The sequence below is a fragment of the Panthera pardus genome, unplaced genomic scaffold (genome assembly GCF_024362965.1).
Source record: "Panthera pardus isolate Hobbes unplaced genomic scaffold, ASM2436296v1 HiC_scaffold_1, whole genome shotgun sequence".
NCBI lineage: Eukaryota > Metazoa > Chordata > Mammalia > Carnivora > Felidae > Panthera > Panthera pardus.
This window is the reverse complement of record NW_026526654.1, coordinates 21,147,590-21,167,736: the sequence shown is the minus strand read 5'-3', so window position 1 is coordinate 21,167,736 and position 20,147 is coordinate 21,147,590. Positions and strand designations below refer to the sequence as shown.

At 44.7% G+C, this 20,147-nt stretch overlaps 1 protein-coding gene and 1 long non-coding RNA gene across 7 annotated transcripts in view; one reads left to right on the top strand and one right to left on the bottom strand.

Annotated features, from left to right (window-relative positions):
• The window catches only part of DOCK9 (dedicator of cytokinesis 9), a 289,055-nt gene extending 279,721 nt beyond the window's left edge, over positions 1-9,334 (bottom strand). For 3 of the 5 annotated variants that reach the window (XM_053892064.1, XM_053892109.1, XM_053892160.1), the window contains exon 1: positions 8,891-9,334. In XM_053892064.1, coding sequence (XP_053748039.1) covers positions 8,891-9,019 — 129 coding nt within the window. In that variant the 5' untranslated portion in view covers positions 9,020-9,334. The remainder of the gene's footprint in view (positions 1-8,890) is intronic. The other 2 variants (XM_019444033.2, XM_019444036.2) reach the window with 1 other exon arrangement.
• Positions 9,335-10,570: 1,236 nt separating this feature from the next.
• Positions 10,571-18,722, top strand: LOC109264127 (uncharacterized). 2 transcript variants are annotated; one of them, XR_008418776.1, is made up of 3 exons: positions 10,587-10,682; positions 12,067-13,072; positions 15,861-18,722. It is a non-coding gene; the product is annotated as an uncharacterized LOC109264127 (long non-coding RNA). The 2 variants fall into 2 exon arrangements; XR_008418770.1 differs by lacking the exon at positions 12,067-13,072 and having other exon boundaries at positions 10,571-10,682.
• The last annotated feature ends 1,425 nt before the right edge of the window (positions 18,723-20,147 follow it).

The window sequence follows — 20,147 nt, the reverse complement described above, 5'->3', positions numbered from 1 at the left end:
TTCCAAGGGCAGTGGGAAGCACTGTTGTGTTAAGGATTCAGAAAAAGCCTTAAGGATAGAGGAAGAAAGGCAGCAAGGAGACCAGATAGGAGGGACTATGGCGGGGACCAATGGAAGGGCAGGAGACAGAGGGAAGGGGACAATAGGTCACAGCAGTCAGGAGTGCAGCTCACCAAAGATCTTAGCTCTCCTTCCAGGCACATAGATAAGAATGGACTTCCCAGCTCTTGGAGCTAGGTGTGGCCAATGGACCGGAAGCAAAAGTGTGTGGAAGAGTAAGAGTCTATGAGGGAGTCCCCACACTCTTTCCCCCCAACAAGGACACACCATATTCAAGATGGTGGCTGTCCCCAACCCAGGTCCCAGGATGTGGATAACATGGCCCCAGCCATCCTCAACAGACAGGCAGCACTGGGAGGGAAAAAAAACCCTTCTGAGCCACTAAGGTTTGAGACTCATTCGCCCACACAGAAGCAGAAATAGGACATAATGGATGCAGTGATGACGGAAAGAGGAAGGCAAAAGGAGATGAAAAGAAGAGATAAAGGAGGAATGAGAGATTTCAAAGTCGGTGGCCATGACAATAATGCCTATTGCTAAGGAAAAGAACGCAAAGAGGATGGCTGGTTTGGGATGAAAAGTGGCATTATGTTTCACTGATGCTGAACATAAGGGACTGGTAGGACAGCCAAGTACACGTGTCAGACAGGTCCAAGTACACATGGACAAGCAGGTCTAAGCTGGGGAAACTGAGATAAAGATTCAGAAGTCCAAGTGAAGGTGGAGAGCTCCCTTCAGAGTAAAGAGCAGAGATTAAATGCCATGAGCCAATGGTGGAGAAGGGACCCGTCAGGAATGCCCCCAGGTGTCTGGGTAGCAAGGGGACAGAGTGAAGACTGGAGCATGGAAGAGAACCAGAGAAGAGGAAGGAGGGGGGCTGAACGGCATCAAATGCTGCGGACCAACAAGTTGAGAGGCCACCCCACACCAAGGACAAGTCAGACTTCAAGGGCGCAATCCAAGGTCACACCATGCTTAGTAGCAAAGAGGTACTAGAACCCAAACAGCCGGGCCCAAGCCCCTGAACTTAAACACAAGCCTCCCTGCCTTCCAGTGATGCAATGGAAAAATTTTCTCAACAATATTCTTCTAAAACAAAACATAATGGTATCATAAATATTCCACATTCCACAACTTATTTAGATTACTGTCAAGATCTTTCGATAGTTTGCAGTTGGTCGGTATTTTACATTTTCTGCCCTGAGCAGTCAGCACTGTGACTTCAGACACTGAACTTAAATGCACATTTCAGGTTGATCCTCAGGAGAAATTCCCACAGTTATAAGTACTGGACCAAAAAAAGGGAGTGTGTTAAAGTTTTTGATATGAAGCCCAAATGCAAAAAGATTATACCATTCATCATGTCATAAAATCCAGGAGGCACAATTCTCACTAAATGCTATGCAAATGAGAGTCCCCGGAGTTGGGGACAGGGTAGTCCTGCAAACAGGAGTTCACCCATCCTTGCAAATGTCTTTTCTATCTTGGCAAATTTGCAAATTTATCAGGCAAAAATGGCATCTTGTTTTGATTAATGTTTCTCTAGTTATTAGCAAGGTTGCTAATTATTGCTCCTTATTGGCTAATTATACTCCTTTCTTTGAGAAATTGTGTATTAATGTCCTTTCCTATTTTTCTACTGGAGTGTTTTTCTTTTTGTAATTGATTTACAAGAACTCTCAATATATTTCTAAAAACGTAATACTATTAGATATGGATATAGATAAATAAAGTGCTTAGTGTTTCTAAGCTTATGACTTTTTATTTTATTTTGTTTTATTTATTTGGGGAGGTGGGCAGAGAGAGGGAATCTTAAGCAGACTCCATACTCAGTGCAGAGCCCAACCCGGGGCTTGATCCCATGACCCTGGATGATGGCCTGAATGAAAATCAAGAGTGGGATGCTCAACTGACTGAGCCACCCAGGCACTCCTTTAAAAAAAATTTCTTTTTCATTTTATTTTAGGGAGAGAGAGAGAGAGAGCGCACAGAACTTATTTTCTTTATGTTTTGGGCGTCTCTATATGGACAGCATGGATTTTTCTTAGAAAGAGAAAGAGTGAGAGCAGGAGAGAGAGACAGAGGGAAGTGAGAGAGAATCCTAAGCAGGCTCCACATTCAGTGCAGAGTCTGACATGGGGCTCGATCCTGTGACCCTGGGATCATGACCTGAGCTGAAATCAAGTCGGAGGCAGCTTAATGACTTTTAAATTTATAGTACTTGTTACACATAGAACAGAGGTTTGAGTGTTCACATGGGAAGGCAATAGGAAGAGTGGTTAGGAACACATGGTCTGAAGCCACAGTGCCCAGGTTCAAGACCCAGGCCCTCCACTTACAGCCGGGTCACCTTGTGACTCACCCTCCCACATGTAAAGCTCTAACATATATCCTAGGACATAGTAAGTGCTCAATAAATGCTGGATGCGGATATATTTAGTCAAGATAACATGACCTTACTTCTTACTTTATTAACATAACATGACCTTACTTGTGTTAAACATATTAAGTGATTTAAATACCTTATTTGATCTTTATTTTAAAAACTAAGATAATAATATCTAGTAATCCGAACTCTCAGATGAGCAAACTGAGGCTTAGGTGAAGTAACCTACTCCAAGGCCTCAGCTCACCAGTGGCAAAGCCACAGCTCACTTCATAAACGCAGACAAAACTGGTTTTTCCCTTTACTTTAATGCCTCTCCACCCTTACGTGATTATTCGTCGATGTTTTGTGCTGCTTCTTTTATTTATTTCACATGCAACTCTTATATTTAGTTATAATTTATTTTAGTATAAAAGGCAGGGCCCCAACACTGTTTCTTTGCAACACCATTTACTGAATGGAGCGCACTCACCACATTTGACTACTCCTTCCATGATACCCTAAATGATTACACACACTGAGTCCTATTTCTGGGTTTTCTCTTCATGCCACAGACCTTTCTCCCTGTCCTTGGGCATGACATAAAACCATCACATTATTTACCCCCAAGGTTACACTTAGGAAAAGATGTCTCTAAGAAGCATATATTCAGGGACGCCTGGGTGGCACGGTCGGTTGAGCGTCCTACTTTTGATTTCAGCTCAGGTCATGATCTCACAGTTTGTGAGTTCGAGCCCTGCACTGGGCTCTGCACTAACAGTGCGGAGCCTGCTTGGGATTCTCTGTCTTCTTCTCTGTCTACCTTTCCCCTGCTCACCTCACTCTCCCTCAAAAATAAATAAATTAAAATAAAATAAACCTAAATAGGTTTCAAAGAGACAAGGGAAAAAATATATATATATTTTGTGATGTACTCTCAGCCAATCATTGAAATTGTTCTCCAAATTAGCAAACGTACCTCTCAAAATTTCTCCCCCTTCCTCCTAAAACTTGTCCCTCTTTGTCTAAGCTGCTGCTTGCTCCTTCTTGGCCTAGCCGGGCATTCCAAGCATTTGTTCAATCTCTCATTCTTTTCTAGGAAAAAAGTCCCCCTCATCTCTGCCTCTTCCAGGTCCTGTTTAGTTCCTCAGAACACTTTCCCACGTGCACCAGTTCCGCCATCTCATCTTCCTCTATGCGCTGAACCAACCATTTGACCTTTTAAATGTGCTCCCTTGTACTGTGATCCACCTTTCTGTGGACTACTGACCTGTCCACCTGTTTAGATCATAAACCCCCAGGGCGAGGGCTCGCTCTAACACAGCAGCATATCTCCACCAGTCAGCAAACAGTCCTAGCACAGAGAAGGCCCTCAATCCACGTGGAGAAAGATTTTACAATTCCTTCCCTCCCTTTTCAAACTCAAGGCATTACTAATGCCCTCCTGTCTCCTAATATTCAAATGGACTAGAAACCAAAGAAATAGAACCTGTTGTTGATTATCTACTTAGAGATGGGCCTCCACCCTACTTCCTGTGTTTGGGGACATTTCTGTTTGTTAGGACTCCACCAGAGGGTGGAGAAAGACAGTGAGGTGATGCTCAGGCCAGTTCAGTTGCCGATTTACTAACATATCTGATTTGAAATTACAGCCAAAATGAGGTTTTACCTTACCTGAGGATTTCAAAGACCACCACCACTCGGGTCTCACGTTACCTGAGATGATACTGGAACTTTGAGCTGACTGACCTAAGAGGGTGAGGAAGGCCTCAAGCACATATTCCAGGAGAGAATCATCCCACACCTTCTGTCCATCCTCTGCCAGTTACACAAAGGAAAATTTAGTGACCTGACTCGGTTTCATTTCATTTCATACTGCTGGATGAAGGGCATGGAATAGTATCACTGGCAGGGGCTTGACATGGAAGGAGAGTTTGAAGCTGAACATACAGAGATAAGATCAATAAGGAAGTTGGCAGCCAGGTGACCCAGGCAGGCATCAATACCCAAGTTCATATACCTGGTAAACCCACACAAAGGCCCATGTCACAATATTTACACAAATCTTTCAGAGAAAGGATATTTTTAGGCCTTGGGTGATACAGTCCGTTAGATCTAGGCCATTATGATGCTATCTTTAATAAATCTGAAAGACTCAAGCAAGGTAAAATGCTTTCAGGAGCTCCAAAAGCAATCACAACTCAGCCTGTCTCGGGGAAGGTTTTCTTCTGAGCTTGCATATATTTTGAATGTACTGCCCTGCCCTCCCAACTATTCTAAATCATGGAAAACTAATTCTGGAATTGTGAGGACTCTTCCTTCATTAGCCAAACTCATAAATTACTTTTCCCACAACCAAGACGATTACTAGCAATACATCTACTACTCATAAAAAGCAACTTAGAATTCAAGCCTGTTGATAAGGAAAGAGCCTCTAGGAACAATCTAGTACAGCACCTCATTTAATATAATGGAGCCCTAAAGTTCAGGTAAGTTACACAACAGCACAGCGTGACTTAAGTGATTGGTCAAATATATGCCAGGCATTGTCAAAGAGCTTTCTCTATATTACTCATTTAATCCTCCTAACCAACCCTAAAAAAATAAGTACGGTTATTATCTCTACTCCACAGATAAGGAAACTGAAGCACAGCAAGTTTAAGTTATATGCCTAAGACTGCCCAGCTGGTAAGGGGCAGAGCTTGACTTACAAACCACATGCTCTGCCTCCAGAGCCCATGGTCTAAACTACTAAGCCTTTAGGATTAAAACCCAGGACTCCTAACCCCAGATAGGGTCCTCACTATCATAATTCTAAGCCTCATGAAAGAGAGAACCAGAGCAGCTGGCTGACTCAGTAGAGCATGTGACTCTTGATCTCAAAGTCATGAGTTCAAGCCCCACACTGGGTGTGGAACCTACCTTAAAAAAAAAAAGAAAGAAAAACAAAAAAAGAAAGAGCTAACCACATTTGAAAAGGTCTGCAAACCTTATTTAAATCCTGAGTAGAACAAACTACCTATCAAAGATGTTTTTTAAGCAATCTTGAAAACCCGAAGAGTATATCAACAATTACTGTTGATGGCGTTATGGTGATGGCATGATGGCATTATACTTCCATACAAAATATCCCTATTTTTAACAATACGTACTAGAGGTATGGGGGAAAGGACAAGAGACCCGGAATTCACAAACATACACACATACACAAAATAAAAAGTGGACAGTTGAAGCAAAGTTAGGTAAAATCTTGATAATTATTGAATCTGTGTGGTGGACTATGAGGGTTCATTATACTATTCTCTCCACTTTTTTGTATGTTTATTTTCAAGCTCTTCGAATTAATACAAAATCATTTTTAAAGGCCCGCAAACCTGAGCCTATGAAAAATGAAGCTATCAAACAATGAAAAACTTATGAGCACGTCTCACTTTCACATTTTAAAGCTTGTTTTTAAACAGCAGCCTTTAGTACCCACTAAACTATTTAATTTTGTTGTTTCTGATCTCACTACCAGCCACTCACCAGTACTAGAAGCAAGGGAAGAACTAGTTATATCCATATTCCCTTCATTTTTATCTTCATGAGGTCCCAATAGTTCATTTTTGCTTTTAATTCCCTTGCCCTTGGGGATGTGTCAAGTAAGAAATTGCTGAGGCTGAGGTCAGAGAGGTTTTTTCCTGCTTTCTCCTCTAGGGTTTTGATGGTTTCCTGTCTCATATTCAGGTCCTTTATCCATTTTGAGTTTATTTTTGTGAATGGTGTAAGAAAGTGGTCTAGTTTCATTCTTCTGCATGCTGCTGTCCAGTTCTTCTAGCACATTTTTAACTAATCTTACCCCATCTGCAAAATTGCTTTATTAGTCAGCTAGTTAAGAGTATTTATTGAGCATTTACTATGCTGTAGGCATTGTGTTAGCACTGACCCAAGTTGTCAAAGACAGAGCAATCCTCTGTCCCTCTCTCTCTGCCTCTCTCCCACTTGCACTTTCTCAAAAATAAATAAAACATTAAAAAAAAAAAGAGGGGTGCCTGGGGGGCTGAACTGGTTGAATGTCCGACTTCGGCTCAGGTCATGATCTCACGGTTTGTGAGTTCAAGCCCCACATGGGGCTCGCTGCTGTCAGCACAGAGCTGGCTTCAGATCCTCTCTGTTCTGCTGTCTCTGCTCCTCCCCAGCTTGTCCTTTCTCAAAAATAAAAACATTAAAAAAAAAAAAAAAAAGGCAGAGCAGAGTAATACTTTCATCTAAGCATGGATCATTAGACCATGGGACTCCAAACCCTGGCTTGGTTGCTGTTCCGCCTCCTGCAAGGATCAGGGGCACCTCCTTATGTCCTCCTAGACCAAAGCCAGACCAGAACTTATTTGGCAGGAGCACCTACTGTGGCTTCCTGATGGACACTGGGGAGCATGAAGAAGAAGGTGGTAGCAGAGTGCCTGGGAGGAGGTGAAAAGAGTGAGGTTAATGGGTTATTTTTAGGATCTATAAACTGTCTCCAATTCCTCCTTCTGCAACGCAGAACCACTGCAATGCACTTCCCATTCAGCTTGGGAGCCCCTCAAATGCCCCAGCGAGGACACTGGCTTTCCTGCAATTTGTATTTGTTTCATCATACAAGTGACCACCCACAGAGGACACTAAGAGTTGAGACATCAGCCAGGCATCTGACGGTCCATGCCGGAGGGTGCCAGGGAAAACAGATGTACCAGTAAAGTGTCATGAGGTACCACGGAAGTGTGTCAGACATGGGAATGGACACTACCAGGTCACTATCAGTAGGCCATCCTCCAGTGGGAAGGGCAGATACTCAAGGAATGTTGCACATCTACGTCTGTTGCAAGGTTGTGCCTATATTGGCACTTCTGTGCTCAACCTGATGGTCATTAAACTAGAACCTCCTCTTCAGTTCAAGTCTGCCAGAACTCTGGAAATCATGGCACAGTCATGTTTTACTTACTCTTCTTTTGCCTCAAATCCCTGCTGAGGGCAGTGGCTCCCGGTTCAAAGAACTAAATTTCACGTGAGAACAGAAAAGACGCCACAGGTGTTGCAGGCTTTATCCTTAACACACATACAATGGCAAAAATCAAGAGGATGCAGGAAGTCCTCCTTAGACGAAAGGAAGAGAAGTCAGTTTGGGTTATGGAGGAGAAGCCAGGTTCTAGTCTATTCCCAACTCCTACTCTACTCTTACCACCCACTGATCAAGTGCAGTAGAAAAGCAAAATAAAATCCCTATTTTATTACGGACGGACTGGTTGGAGTTTGAGGAATCTGGGGTGATCTGGCAGAGCTGTCAACTGAGAGAAAAATCAAGCTAAGCAAGCTGGACACGGAAATCAGCAAAGTTTCATCTCCAATCTCCACAAACGTCATTCATGTCATCCTGTGTCTGCCCAGGAAGGGCATCTATCTGCCACCAGAAAGATGCTCCAGCTCCTGTGTCAAGGGACCTGCACTCCACTGGACAATACCCCACACAGAGGGCCACAAAGCACAGACAATCACTTCCAAAGCCCATCTTCCCTCATCGTTCCAACAAACACGAGTCACCCGCCCACAAACAAGCCCCTTTCCAGAAAACAAATGCCAACGACAATGCAAGGAGCAGCTAAAAGTTTCCAGCTGCCCCAGAGAACACGCTGCCATCAAAAGTCGCTCCTCTCCCGAGCCATCTGAGTGATCTGGATGTACTGCGTTTCCAAATATAGCAGGACCAGCCCTGGCTGTGGAGAAGTCGATTTAAAACTTCATCTTCCTACACCCAGGGGCCTATTCTTTAAAGATGTTCTGCTACAACCCGATTAATCTCGGACCTCATTGCTTCGCTTGCTTCAAATCCCCAAACTGCATAGTAATTTGCACCAGTGCTGAAATTACCAAGGGTTTCTATCACGCCCCCTAACCCTTCCGAAGAGGAGGCCAAACCTCAGGAAGCCGGCTTAAGGGGAGGGGGCGGAACCGCTTCCCTTCTGGAGCTCAGCCCACCCAAAGGGTACGCAGGGCCACCTCTTCCCCTGGGTTTTGGACTGAAAAAGGAAGCCCCCACCTCCAGTCCCCTGCGTCCCTCCAGGCCACAGGTGTCAAGCCCCTCCTGAATACCGGAAGAGCAGGGGGCTGCGGGAGAAACGGGGGCAAAGGAGAGTAAAGCCCCATTTGGCAGAAGGAGGTAAACTTGGGGGTGGGAGGGGACTAGTTGAGGGAGATGGCGATCTCACTCGCAGGAAATTCCCAGGAGGGAAGGGGCAGCAGTAGTGGGGAGAGGAACCCCGGACTCAGGGTGGGGATGTGGAAGTTGCTGCCCCTCCGGGACCTTCCCTTCTCCCCTATGCAGCATCCACCACCTCTTAATCCTGCGGTCCTAGCTGAGTCGGGCAGCTCGGCCTGGGCCCGACCGACTTAGAGGAGCGTGGAGGAGGTGGCCGCCCGCCCGCCTCCCACCATCTGTGGTCCCGCACTCACCAGGAGCACCGAGCCGCGCACCACCTCCGACACGCTCTGCCGCAGCTCGGCCGCCGTGCCCGGCTTACTCAGCGCCCGGGTGAACTTCCGAGTCTCCGCCGAGGCAGAGAGCAGCGGCGGCTGCGACATCCTCGCCGCCTCTGCCGCCGCCGCGCCTGCTCCCGCGGTCCGGCCCGGCCGCGCCGCCGCCAGGTGCGCCTTGGGCGCCGGGCCTGGCCCGCAGGCAGCTCCCGGCGCTGCCGCCCGCCCGCTCCCCCTGCCGTTCGCCGCTCGTCCTGGCGGAGCAACCGGGGCCGCGCCCTCCGCACCGTGTCACGCCCCGAGGCGCCCCCCCAGGCGTCCGTGGTCCCCCGCGCTCAGAGCAACGCCCGGGCTCGCTAGGCGCGACCGTGAGTGTGGCGGCGGCGGCGGCGGCTCCCCCATGCCACCAGCCTCCCTCGGCGGCCGCTTGCCGGGCCGCCTCCTCGGGGCGGGGTGTCCGGCGCGGCGCGGGGCGGGGCGGGGCGGACGGAGGAGGGGCCGGCGCGGCGGGACGGCGGGCCCGGCAGGTCGGCCCGGTAGGCGCCGCACGGCGGGAGCGAGGTGGCGGGACGCTGGGCTGCGGGACAGGTGGGGGCGCCTGCGCTTCTCGGGCCGCACGTCCGAAGACCCGAGGTGAGGGCCGCGCACGCCGCCGACTGGGCGCACAATCCGGGGCTGGAGCGGGACCGAGTTCCCGAAACCAGCGCCTGTCTAATGGGACCCTGCGGCCAGCGGCAGGGTGCGGGCTCCGTGGCACCACGCCCCCTGTGGGCCGGGGGCCTCTGGGGTCTCAGGAAGGTGGACTTTATGCTGCACCTAGAGAGCACAGGGCCGTTGGACAGAAAAGCGGTCGTGCGGGCCCGGAGGGAGCGCCCTGTCTGGGACCCTGCCTGGAGCGCCACACGCACTCGCATTGGCGCTTCTCGGCCTAAAACCACCATTCCGCCCCCGGAAGCGTGGTGCGAACGGCGAGGAGCCTCTGCGAACCGAAGGGAGCGTCCCCGGGTGAGGGGCGGCGCAGGCCGGTACAGCCGCTGCTAGTCCCGCAGACCCCGGCCCCGCAACGGCGACCTGCTGCGTCACCTTGGGCGGGATCAAAACTTCTGAGGCTGGCCTATCTCTTGTGTAAACTGAGGAATATAACCTGCAAGAGGCTGAAGTGACAGCACGAGCGTTCCTGCCGCCCTTCCGCGGCGGGACGGGAACGCGAGGCGCGGAGCCCGGGAAACCCAGAAACGCCGGCCTGCTAGCCCCACGAGACCCAGGAGCTGGCGGCTGCTAGCGACAGCCATCGATCTGAGGAGCTTCCTCTCACAGACTTTCCCACTTTCTCGTCCCTAAGGGGCCCCACCGCCGTGTCTCCTTTTTCCCCTCTTTTCTGAGGAAATCCCGAGCAGCCTAACTCTGACCCCGCCGGAGAGAGGGCGCCCAGGGAGGAGGGAATTTGCGCTGGGCCCAGAGCGCATGCTCAGTGGTTTGGGTTTGGGCGGGTTCCCGCGGCGGGGAGCCCATCTTAAAGGCGGCCCCTCTGATTGGCCGGTCTTTTCAGGCCACGCCCATTGCCTGCTGATGGACAGCTCCTTACCTGCCGGGTCGGATTCCGCAGCGCGAGGTGGTAGCTTGGAACAGGCCTCGGGAGGAATCGCCGCCGGCGCTCAAGCCTAAGTGCCTGGAGGCGTCCTAACCGCCGTCATCGCGACGAAGGAGGCTGCCCGTTGCGTCCCACCCCACCAGAAAGCCAAACACTGGCCTACGTCGGAATCTTAAAGCGGTAGGAAAAACTAGCAATCTCGTGCAGAAAGCAAAACACCACCGTTCAGGACTTAATGGGCGGGTCTAGCATATAATAAAACTGGAGGTTAGGCATGCAGTTAGCGCCCAATAGAAGCTTGCTGAATTGGATTGTTTTCCTAGGAGGTTGGAATGCAGGATGTGGCACTTGAGTGAGCCTAACTGGCTGAAAGATACACAAAACAAGTCATTTGTGATAACAAAAACAATTACACACTAACCCATTTCCTCCTCCGCGAAATAAGGGAATAGCCTAGACATTTCCCAGTCCTCTCCTGTTCCAAGAGTAGAACTGGGTGACCCCAACAAAGTCGGGGAGATGCAGGCCCGTATCTTCCAGCCCTTGGGGAAAACTTGTGCTGTTCTGTATGAGCGTGCACATCGTCTGGTCTACACTGGGGTATGTCAGCTCTGTTCTTACCTAAACTATTAGATGCTAGTCTGAGAATCCTAAATTAAGATTTCCCTTTCGGCTTCTGACTCCTGAAGTAGTCCCAGACAGCACAAACCTTTACCCCACTATGTTACCTTGGCTCTCTAGACCATTTCTACTTCCAAAGAAGGCAAACAGATCATATTTTTGTTTATTAAAAACAGCAAAAGGGGGCGCCTGGGTGGCTCTGTCGGTTCGGCGTCAGACTTCGCCTCAGGTCATGATTTCGCGGTTTGTGGGTTCCAGCCCCACATCGGGCTCTGAGCTGTCAGCACAGAGCCTGGAACCTGCTTCAGATTCTGTGTCTCCCTCTCACTCTGCCCCTCCCCTGCTCACGCTCTGCCTCTCTCTCTCTCAATAATAAATAAATGTTAAAAAAAAAAAAAAACAAAAAAAAAAAAAAACAAAAAAAAACAGCAAAAGCATGCAAGGTTATGGGGTTTTCTTTTTTTTCTTTCTTCCCCTTTTTGTTTTAAGAGACATATAAATAAAGAAAAGAACAGGGGTGCCTAGGTGGCTCAGTCGGTTAAGCGTCCAACTTTGGCTTAGGTTATGATCTCACAGTTTGTGATTTCGAGACTCACAAGGGGCTCTGTGCTGACAGCTGGGAGCCTGGAGCCTGCTTCAGATTCTGTGTCTCCCTCTCACTCTGCTCCTCCCCTACTCATGCTCTGTCTCAAAAATAAATAAATGTTTTAAAAATTTTTTAAAGAAAAAAAGAAAAGAACATGTCCAGAAAGTGAGGAGTTCCCCAAACCTTCTCCTGATTTCATCCATGTGTATATCAGTTCTGAATTCTTTGCTTGCTTACTAATTCAATAGATTCTAGAACAGGCAGCTTTTCATTTAGGAAACAGAGGATGATGTGTAAGGTGCTGACAGTAGTCACTGACAATGTCTAATCAAGTGCAAATTTTTTTTTTTTTTTAAGATTTTATTTTTAAATAATCTCTACACCCAACCTGGAGCTCAAACTCACAAGCCCAATATCAAGAGACTCATGCTCTACTCACTGAGCCAGCCAAGTGCCCTTCAAGTGCAAGTTCTAATAGAGAAGGAGGCATGGAACATGTGAGCTAGAAATATCGATTTTCCCAGCAACCCGGAGCTGAGCCTTTATTTCCTGATGAAGTGTGTCATTAACAAATGGGACATTTCTCATGTTTAAGTTTGAGCAGAAACTTGTTCCTTCTGTTACGCGTTGAATTGTGTCCCCTAAAAAGACATATTGGAGTCCTAACACTGGTACCTGTGAATGTGACCTTAATTTGCAAATAGGATCTTTGTGGATGGCATCAAGTTAAAATGAGGTCATACTGGGGGTGCCTGCCTGGCACAGTTGGTAAGAGCATGGGACTCTTGATCCCAGCGTCTTGAGTTTGAGCCCCACGTTGGGTGTAAAGCCTACTAAAAAAAAAAAAAGAGGGAGGTCATACTGGCATACTGGATACTGGACCAATGTGACTGATGCCCTTTTGAGAAGAGAAGAGACACAGACACACAAGCAGAAGACCCTGTGACAAAAAGAGGCAGAGATTGGAATGATGCATCTACACGCCAAGGAATGCCGAAGATTGTTGGCAACCACCAGAAGCTGGATGGGACAAAGAAGGATTCTTCCCTTGAGCCTTTGGTGGAGCAGAGTGAGCCTACTGACACCTAGACTTTAGATTTCTAGCCTCCTGTGAGAGAAGAAATTCTGCTGTGCTAAGCTAAGCTACCCAGTTTATGATACTTCACTACAGCAACCTTGGAGACTAACATACTTACCAAAGGCTATTTTTTTTAAGTCTCCACCAGAGCGGACTTAGAATTATCTAAGTTTTTACTGCATCAACTCTCATGAGAAGTGTCACACCTTTCTAGGAGAACGAGCATCACCTCCAGGCAAGGGTACTGCATGGAGTGGAGATAGGTGGTGTTTAAGGTGTGTTAAGGTATGTTTAAGGTGTTAAGGTGTTTAAGATATAGCCATCTGTTTTAGCTTGAGGGAGTAACCCATCACTAGTTTTCCAAAACTATAAGAAGAAAGCTTTCCTTTCTATTGAGGATGATACTAGTAGGTAATGGAGATGAAATATAATTGCAGCCAGTTTTGGAAATTTGCATATAAATGACTGGGCCACACCCAAGTACTTATAGTTCAAGCATTAGCCATCTTTTAATGATAACTTCTTACTGCATCATTTCCTTGTTAGGTTTGCTTTTAGGATTTGTATGTGTCTTAATGATGCATAATTAGTTTAAAATCTTTTCCAGGTAAATCTTGAAAGAACATATCTCTTTTTAGTATACATAAAAAGTATCCTGTAAAGAGTAGCCAGTCCTGTGGATTGTAGCATCCAAGGAAGTAGGAAGGGGGCTTTCATTTTTTTATTTTATCCTTGCATTGATTGAATTTTTAAAATTAAGCATCTGTGACTGTTGTACTTTTTTTTTTTTTCTTACTAAAGCTGGACATTTTCTTTTACCAAATACGTTGAACTCTGTCATATACAAGGCACTACTAGAGATCAATATAATAATAAAATTATGAGGGGCATGTAGGTGGCTCAGTCAGTTAAGCATCTGACTTAAACTCAGGTCATGATCTCGCCGTTTGTGGGTTCGACCCCCGCATCAGGCTCTGTGCTGACTGCTCAGAGCCTGGAGCCTGCTTCAGATTCTCTGTCTCCCTCACTCTCTGCCCCTCCCCTGCTCACATTTGGTGTCTCTCTCTCTCTCTCTCTCTCTCAAAAATAAACATTAAAAAAAATTTTTAGGGACATCTGGGTGGCTCAGTTGGTAAAGTGTCTGACATTAGTTCAGGTCATGATCTCACAGTTCATGGGTTTGAACCCCATATTGGTCTCTGCACTGACAGCTCAGAGCCTGGAACCTGCTTCGGATTCTGTGTTTCCCTCTCTCTCTGCCCCTCGCTTGCTCATGCTGTCTCTCTCTTTCTCTCTCAAGAATAATAAACATTTAAAAAATGTTAAATATTTAAAATTTTTAAAATTATGAAGTTGGTGAAAAGACTGAGTTTTTTGTGTCAAAATGTCCATAATGTACACTTAAAAGAGTATCGTTCAATATCCTTTCAAATATGAAGTCATTATTACCGTACCTAGTTGTTTTCTGTATTTATTATAATCATTAATATTTATAATTCAACTGTTTTAGACTATAGCATAGAGCATCATTTCATGTTATGTTTGAACTGTTCATTTTATAATAAATAGTTGCTTTGCTATAAAACTAATAATAAAGAGGGACTAATAATTTAGCTAGGAAAAAGAGAAGATACATGTTTTTAAAATAGAATTTGTTGGGGCGCCTGGATGGCTTAGTGGGTAAGTGTCCGACTGCAGCTCAGGTCATGATCTTGTGGTCCATGAGTTCGAACCCTGCATCGGGCTCTGTGCTGACAACTCAGAGCCTGGAGCCTGCTTCAGATTCTGTGTCTCCCTCTCTCTCTGCTCCTCCCCCACTCACACTCTGTTTTGTCTCTCTCTCTCAAAAATAAAAAAAACATTAAAAAAAATTTTTTAAATAGAATTTGTTACCAGCCAGATTCATTCTATTCACCTTTCTTTAAAGGACAGCATTAATAGTTTGCCATTATTTTTCTAGGACAGAGAATCCAAATTCCATTTAAAAAAAAGTTTGCAGAAATCATTTCAAGAGATGATATTATCTCACTTCCATCTAAATCCCCAAATACTCTATTAACACTCTTTAGGGAATAATGTATCAAAATATGGGTTTTCCAAAGTTTGGAAAACTATTAACCATTTATTACCCTGAGATTCTGAGGAAAATGCCAGATCCTACCCTAGACCTTTATAATAAACAACCAGAAATTAATCTAGTCTAGGTTCAACACTCTTCTAGCCCAGTCTAAATATTGGGGGTGGGGGTTGGGGGGGTAACCTGATGATTCCAGAGAAATGGAGACTTTGTCCTCAAGCATTTAGAGCTTCATCTTCTCTCCAGAAATAAAATAGCTCAGAAAAAATGAAGAGTCACAGTTCATTATCAGCTCTTCCCAATTTACTATACCTCATATTACAGGAAGTGGTGGATAATAAAGCAAAATTCCACTAGAATGAACTTGTCTCATTTCTGAACTTCTGGGGCTGGTCTGACTGGTGGGGAAGACTCACAGTGCTGGGGGACCTGGATGCATACCCTACCATGTGTTCATTATTCCAGTGTGGGAGCATTTTACAGACTGGAAACACCAGTAAATATCAAAGCTGCAGCTTCTTACACACTGGAGTTTAATGAAATGGTCTTCCTAGCTCTTTGAAGACAATCAGAGTTGTGAGTCTGGCTCAGTTTTGTCCAATAACACAAAGGATAAACCATGGGAAAACACTAGAGAAGACAGAAGAAAGAAAGAGTGAAGAGGAATTTCCATATATTAAATCAGAAAATACAGATATTTTACATAAGAGATGGGAAAAAGAACCTAGCACAGACCAGTCTGATTAGTAGAGTCATATTTGTCAAACTACCCAAGACGGTGTCCATTTGCAACCAAATACAGTAAAACCTTGGATTGTGAGTAACTTGTTCTGCAAGTGTTCCACAAGATAAGCAAACATTTCTGATAAATTTTAACTTGACAAATTAGCCGTGTCTTACAATACGAGTAGTGCATGACGCTGAACATCACATGATCACAACTGAGCCAATGGTTCTTCTCTCTGTCTCCCTCTCTCTCTCTCCCTCTCTCTGCAGGATTGTGAATGATCATCTCCCATGCTTGGATGCTTGGTCTCAGGCCATGGTGTTTGGCAGTAATCAGTGATTTTTCAGAACATTGGAAGGTGCCCCCAACTGGCACTAGTGTATTTTTTGTCACTTCAAAGCACTTATGCACAGTCCTTTGCTTTTCCATACAAGAGTAAGCTTAGGAATGCTTTGCTTCACTCTAGGTCAGACTGCCTGCAGATAGAGATCCTTTCCTCTGCTGCCTTATTGCCAGTTACATTAAATACAGTTTGTGACGAGAACTTATTAATACTGTGCTGTAGTCAACATCCATGCAAGCGTGTACAATGGCCCCCGTGCAGAAAAAGATTCCATTGAACCGACAGCAGTGATTCCATTAGTGGTTCATTAGTGGTGAAAGTGGTCCTACCCAATAACCCTCCTCTCTCTTGTCTCCCTCACACCAGCCATGAAGTTTTTCAAAGGTTAAGTACAAGTTAATTTGTTTATTTTTCTTTAAAAAAATTTTTAGTGATTACAATACTGTAATATAATCCAAATACAAATAATAAAGAAAATACAAAATCTAATGTTTATTTATTTTTGAGAGAGAGAGAGACAGAGTGTGAGCAGAGGAGGGGCAGAGAGAGAGGGAGACAGAATCTGAAGCAGGCTCCAGGCTCTGAGCTGTCAGCACAGAGCCCGATGCAGGGCTCGAACCCACAAATGGCAAGATGAGGACCTGAGCTAAAGTTGGACACTTAACCAATGAGCCACCCCAGGCACCTCTGCCATCATTTTTATATGAATACTTTTGAGTTATGGAACGAATCATCTGAGTTTCCATTATTTCTTATGGGGAAATCCACTTTGATATACAAGTGCTTTGGATTACAAGCATGTTTCCAAAATTAATTATGCTTGCAAACCAAGGTTTTACTATATTTGTATTCAGCTGATTGCATCCCATGACCTCAGTAACTATGGTAAGTACAGTAGTGTTGTTCCGAAAGAAAATGTGACCAAATATTTTTATCTTAGCTCTTGTTTTTTGTTTTAATTTTATTTTTAAGTAATCTCTATTCCCAACTCGGGGCTCAAACTCACAACCCCAAGATCAAGAGTCACACACTTCACCAGTTGAGCCAGCCCACCACTTGTATTTTTAAATGTTTAAACCACATTTATTGTAAAGTGGTGTCATTCAACGTGGTAGTTTCCCGAACAGTAGACCCAGTAACAGCTCTGGCACCTCCCGTAGTTTCCCTTTATAAAATTCTGAACCCGCAAATTCTTCCCCGTTATGTAGCATTGTGAGAGTATGGAGTGAAACACTGACTTAGCTCTCAGTGTCACAACCGAACTTCTTGTCCTCGCCTGTCCTCCTCCCCGCAAAAACTGCAGGCTCTGGAAGTGTTAACCAGCATTTTCTCCTCACTTACCTTCACCCCAACCTCAGTATTTCTGCCACCCAACAAACAGAGAAAAAAATATCCAGCTGCGTCAACATCCCTTTTGAATAAATGAAAATTTGTCATTAAAGACGAAGGAATAGTTGAGCTATAATACAGAATGAAAATGTAAGGAATTGTTAGTAAAATAATTCTATTCTACTAACTTATGTAGATTGTTTTTTCAAGTCATTGATCTGGGTCAGAGAAAGGGGCAACAATGTGGGATTTCTTGGTTCATATTTTTTCCTTTTATCCTATTTTGACTTTTTAGTCTTCTCAGTCATTGAAATACTGCTTAGATCATTTAGAATGATCTGTCGTTTTCTTACACCAAGATACAAATTGTTTACTCTTTTTATTGTCGTGTGTATGGAATAGTCTTAACATGATAATTAGACATATCATTAGGAAACAACTATTTCTAGAGCACTTTACATTTATCCTCATCTTTTGTTAACTGACACAAATTTATTCAGTCAACAATATTTATTGAGCATCTACTATGGGCTAGGTACAATTCTAAGCACTGAATACATAACACGATTTTTTTAAGATTGGAATTTCTGCCCTTGTGGAGCTTATATTCTAGTGCAGGAGACAGTCAGTATGGAAGTCGAGTAAGGAAAAGGTAGAATACTTTGATAAGGGCAAGTACCAAGTAATTATGGGGCACCTGGGTGGCTCAGTCGCTTAAGCGTCCGATTCTTGGTTTCAGCTCAGGTCATGATCTCACAGTTCGTGAGTTCGAGCCCCACACTGGGCTCTGTGCTGACAGCGTGGAGCCTGCTTGGGATTCTCCCTCTGCCCCTCCCCCATTTGGTCTGTCTCTCTCTCAAAAAAATAAATTTAAAAAAAATTTTAAAGCAATAGAGGGGCTAAATGATCAATTATTATTAGCTAATAAATAATTATGAATGTTTCAAGAACTTGTCAGAGCAGTTTACTTTACACACAAAGAGGGTCTAGATGGTGAAATGAAACTACCTATCCCAAGGCTAAGGAGATATTTGCATCACCAACTTCTCCCTCTTTTTCTCTTTGAATCATCCGCAGATTTTTATCCTCTTTTAACTGCTCACCACCAGCAGTTTTGCTTTTATTTGTAAACATTGTTGGATAATCTACAAAGATTAAGTGGAATCAAAAGAGCAAATTGTTTGTCTGTTCATTTCATTTTTTGGTCTGTAACGTGTAGTCCAGGATACAATTAATATCCTTTGTAGGGTTTGTGTTTCAAAACTTAAGCTTGTCATGTCATCATTTAATAAAAGAGAGTTGGTGGCCACCTAAGTGGCTCAGTCAGTTAAGCACCCGACTTCAGCCCAGGTCATGATCTCACGGCTCCTGAGTTTGAGCCCTGTGGCCAGTGAGTTCGAGCCCCACAGTGGACTCTGTGCTGACAGCTCAGAGCCTGGAGCCTGCTTCAGATTCTGTGTCTCCCTCGCTCTCTGCCCCACCCCACCCCCACTCGCACTCTGTCTCTCTCTCTCTCTCTCAAAAATAAATAAACATTAAAAAAAGAAAAAGAATTTAAAATAAAAGAGAGTTGGTGACTGATGTTGAGTCCAACTGTCTTTAATGTCATCGAATATCAACAACTTACTATTGCTATTGTAGATATAATCACATAATGATCATATATAATAACAGTAAATGCATAACCATTAGTTTGGATTAAAAGTGCTGCTGTTGAAGCCATTCTGATCTTATCAAATGAATTCCCATAATATTCCTGCAAGATGAGTAAGTTAAAGTTCATGTCACAGATGAAGTGTATCTACACAAATAGGGATGTATCGCTAAGTAACTTCTTATCTCTTCAAACAGGGTAAAACAGGACTTGGGTATCAAAGGCTATATCTGAGGAAGTAACTAGAGTTCTGTCCTCAGTTATTTCCATTGTAGGTACGGCTTTTCGATGAACCAATACAGCAGAAATCAGGCAGGAATTCTGCATAAGTTTTAAGAGTCCACCTGAACTGACCAGCTGAAATAGGATCCAAAAGCCAGTTTCCTTTGAAAAAGATTGATTTGGCACAATTTACACAATTTTTAAAAAACATAGTAAGAATAAAAATGCAGAGTTTAAACAGATGGGGAGACATCTTCAACAACAAAATAAGTGACAATCGGGGAAAATTGAACTTAGAAAAGGATTATGTCTCTTAAAAGTACACCACTTCTCACTGAAGAAAAATGTTGATCTCTAAATCCCTTTTTCAGGCTTGGGCTCCAGAAGAACATGAGCCAGGGTAAATAGAGGAAGAGCAAAACCCAAGGGAATCTGGTGTGGCACCCCCTGCATTGCACCCGGAGGAAACCTTAAGGCAGAATCCCCTTTTCACTTGGGAAAAAGCCTCGGTGTCTAAAAGGGCAATGATTCTGTTGAGGACTGGCTACATAATTTGCAGAGCCCAGTGGAAAATGAAAGTGTGGAGCCTCTTGTTCAAAAAGAATTTCAGAGTCCAGGGACCCTTCTAAGCACAGTCCTGGAGGCCCCCTTCACCATCAGCCATTAACCTTTAAATGATCCCAGGGCGTAGGGAGATGCTCAGAATTACCATGCAATGGCCAGAGAAGACAATGTTCAATGTTTTAGCAACAGGTGTGGTGCCGGCTGTACTAGCTTTCACGTCAGCCAGACGTTACACAAATGGATTTTAAAAGTCTTCCAGCACAGGGGAGAATAAATACATACGCAGAATAGATCCTCTTGACTAATAGGATAGATAAATGTATGTCTATAAAGTAAATTCTAAAATGGAAATAAACAAGAAACCACAAATCTGAGATCTTGAAAAATTAAAAATAGAACTACCCTATGATCCATCAATTCCACCTCTGGGTAAATATCCAAAAG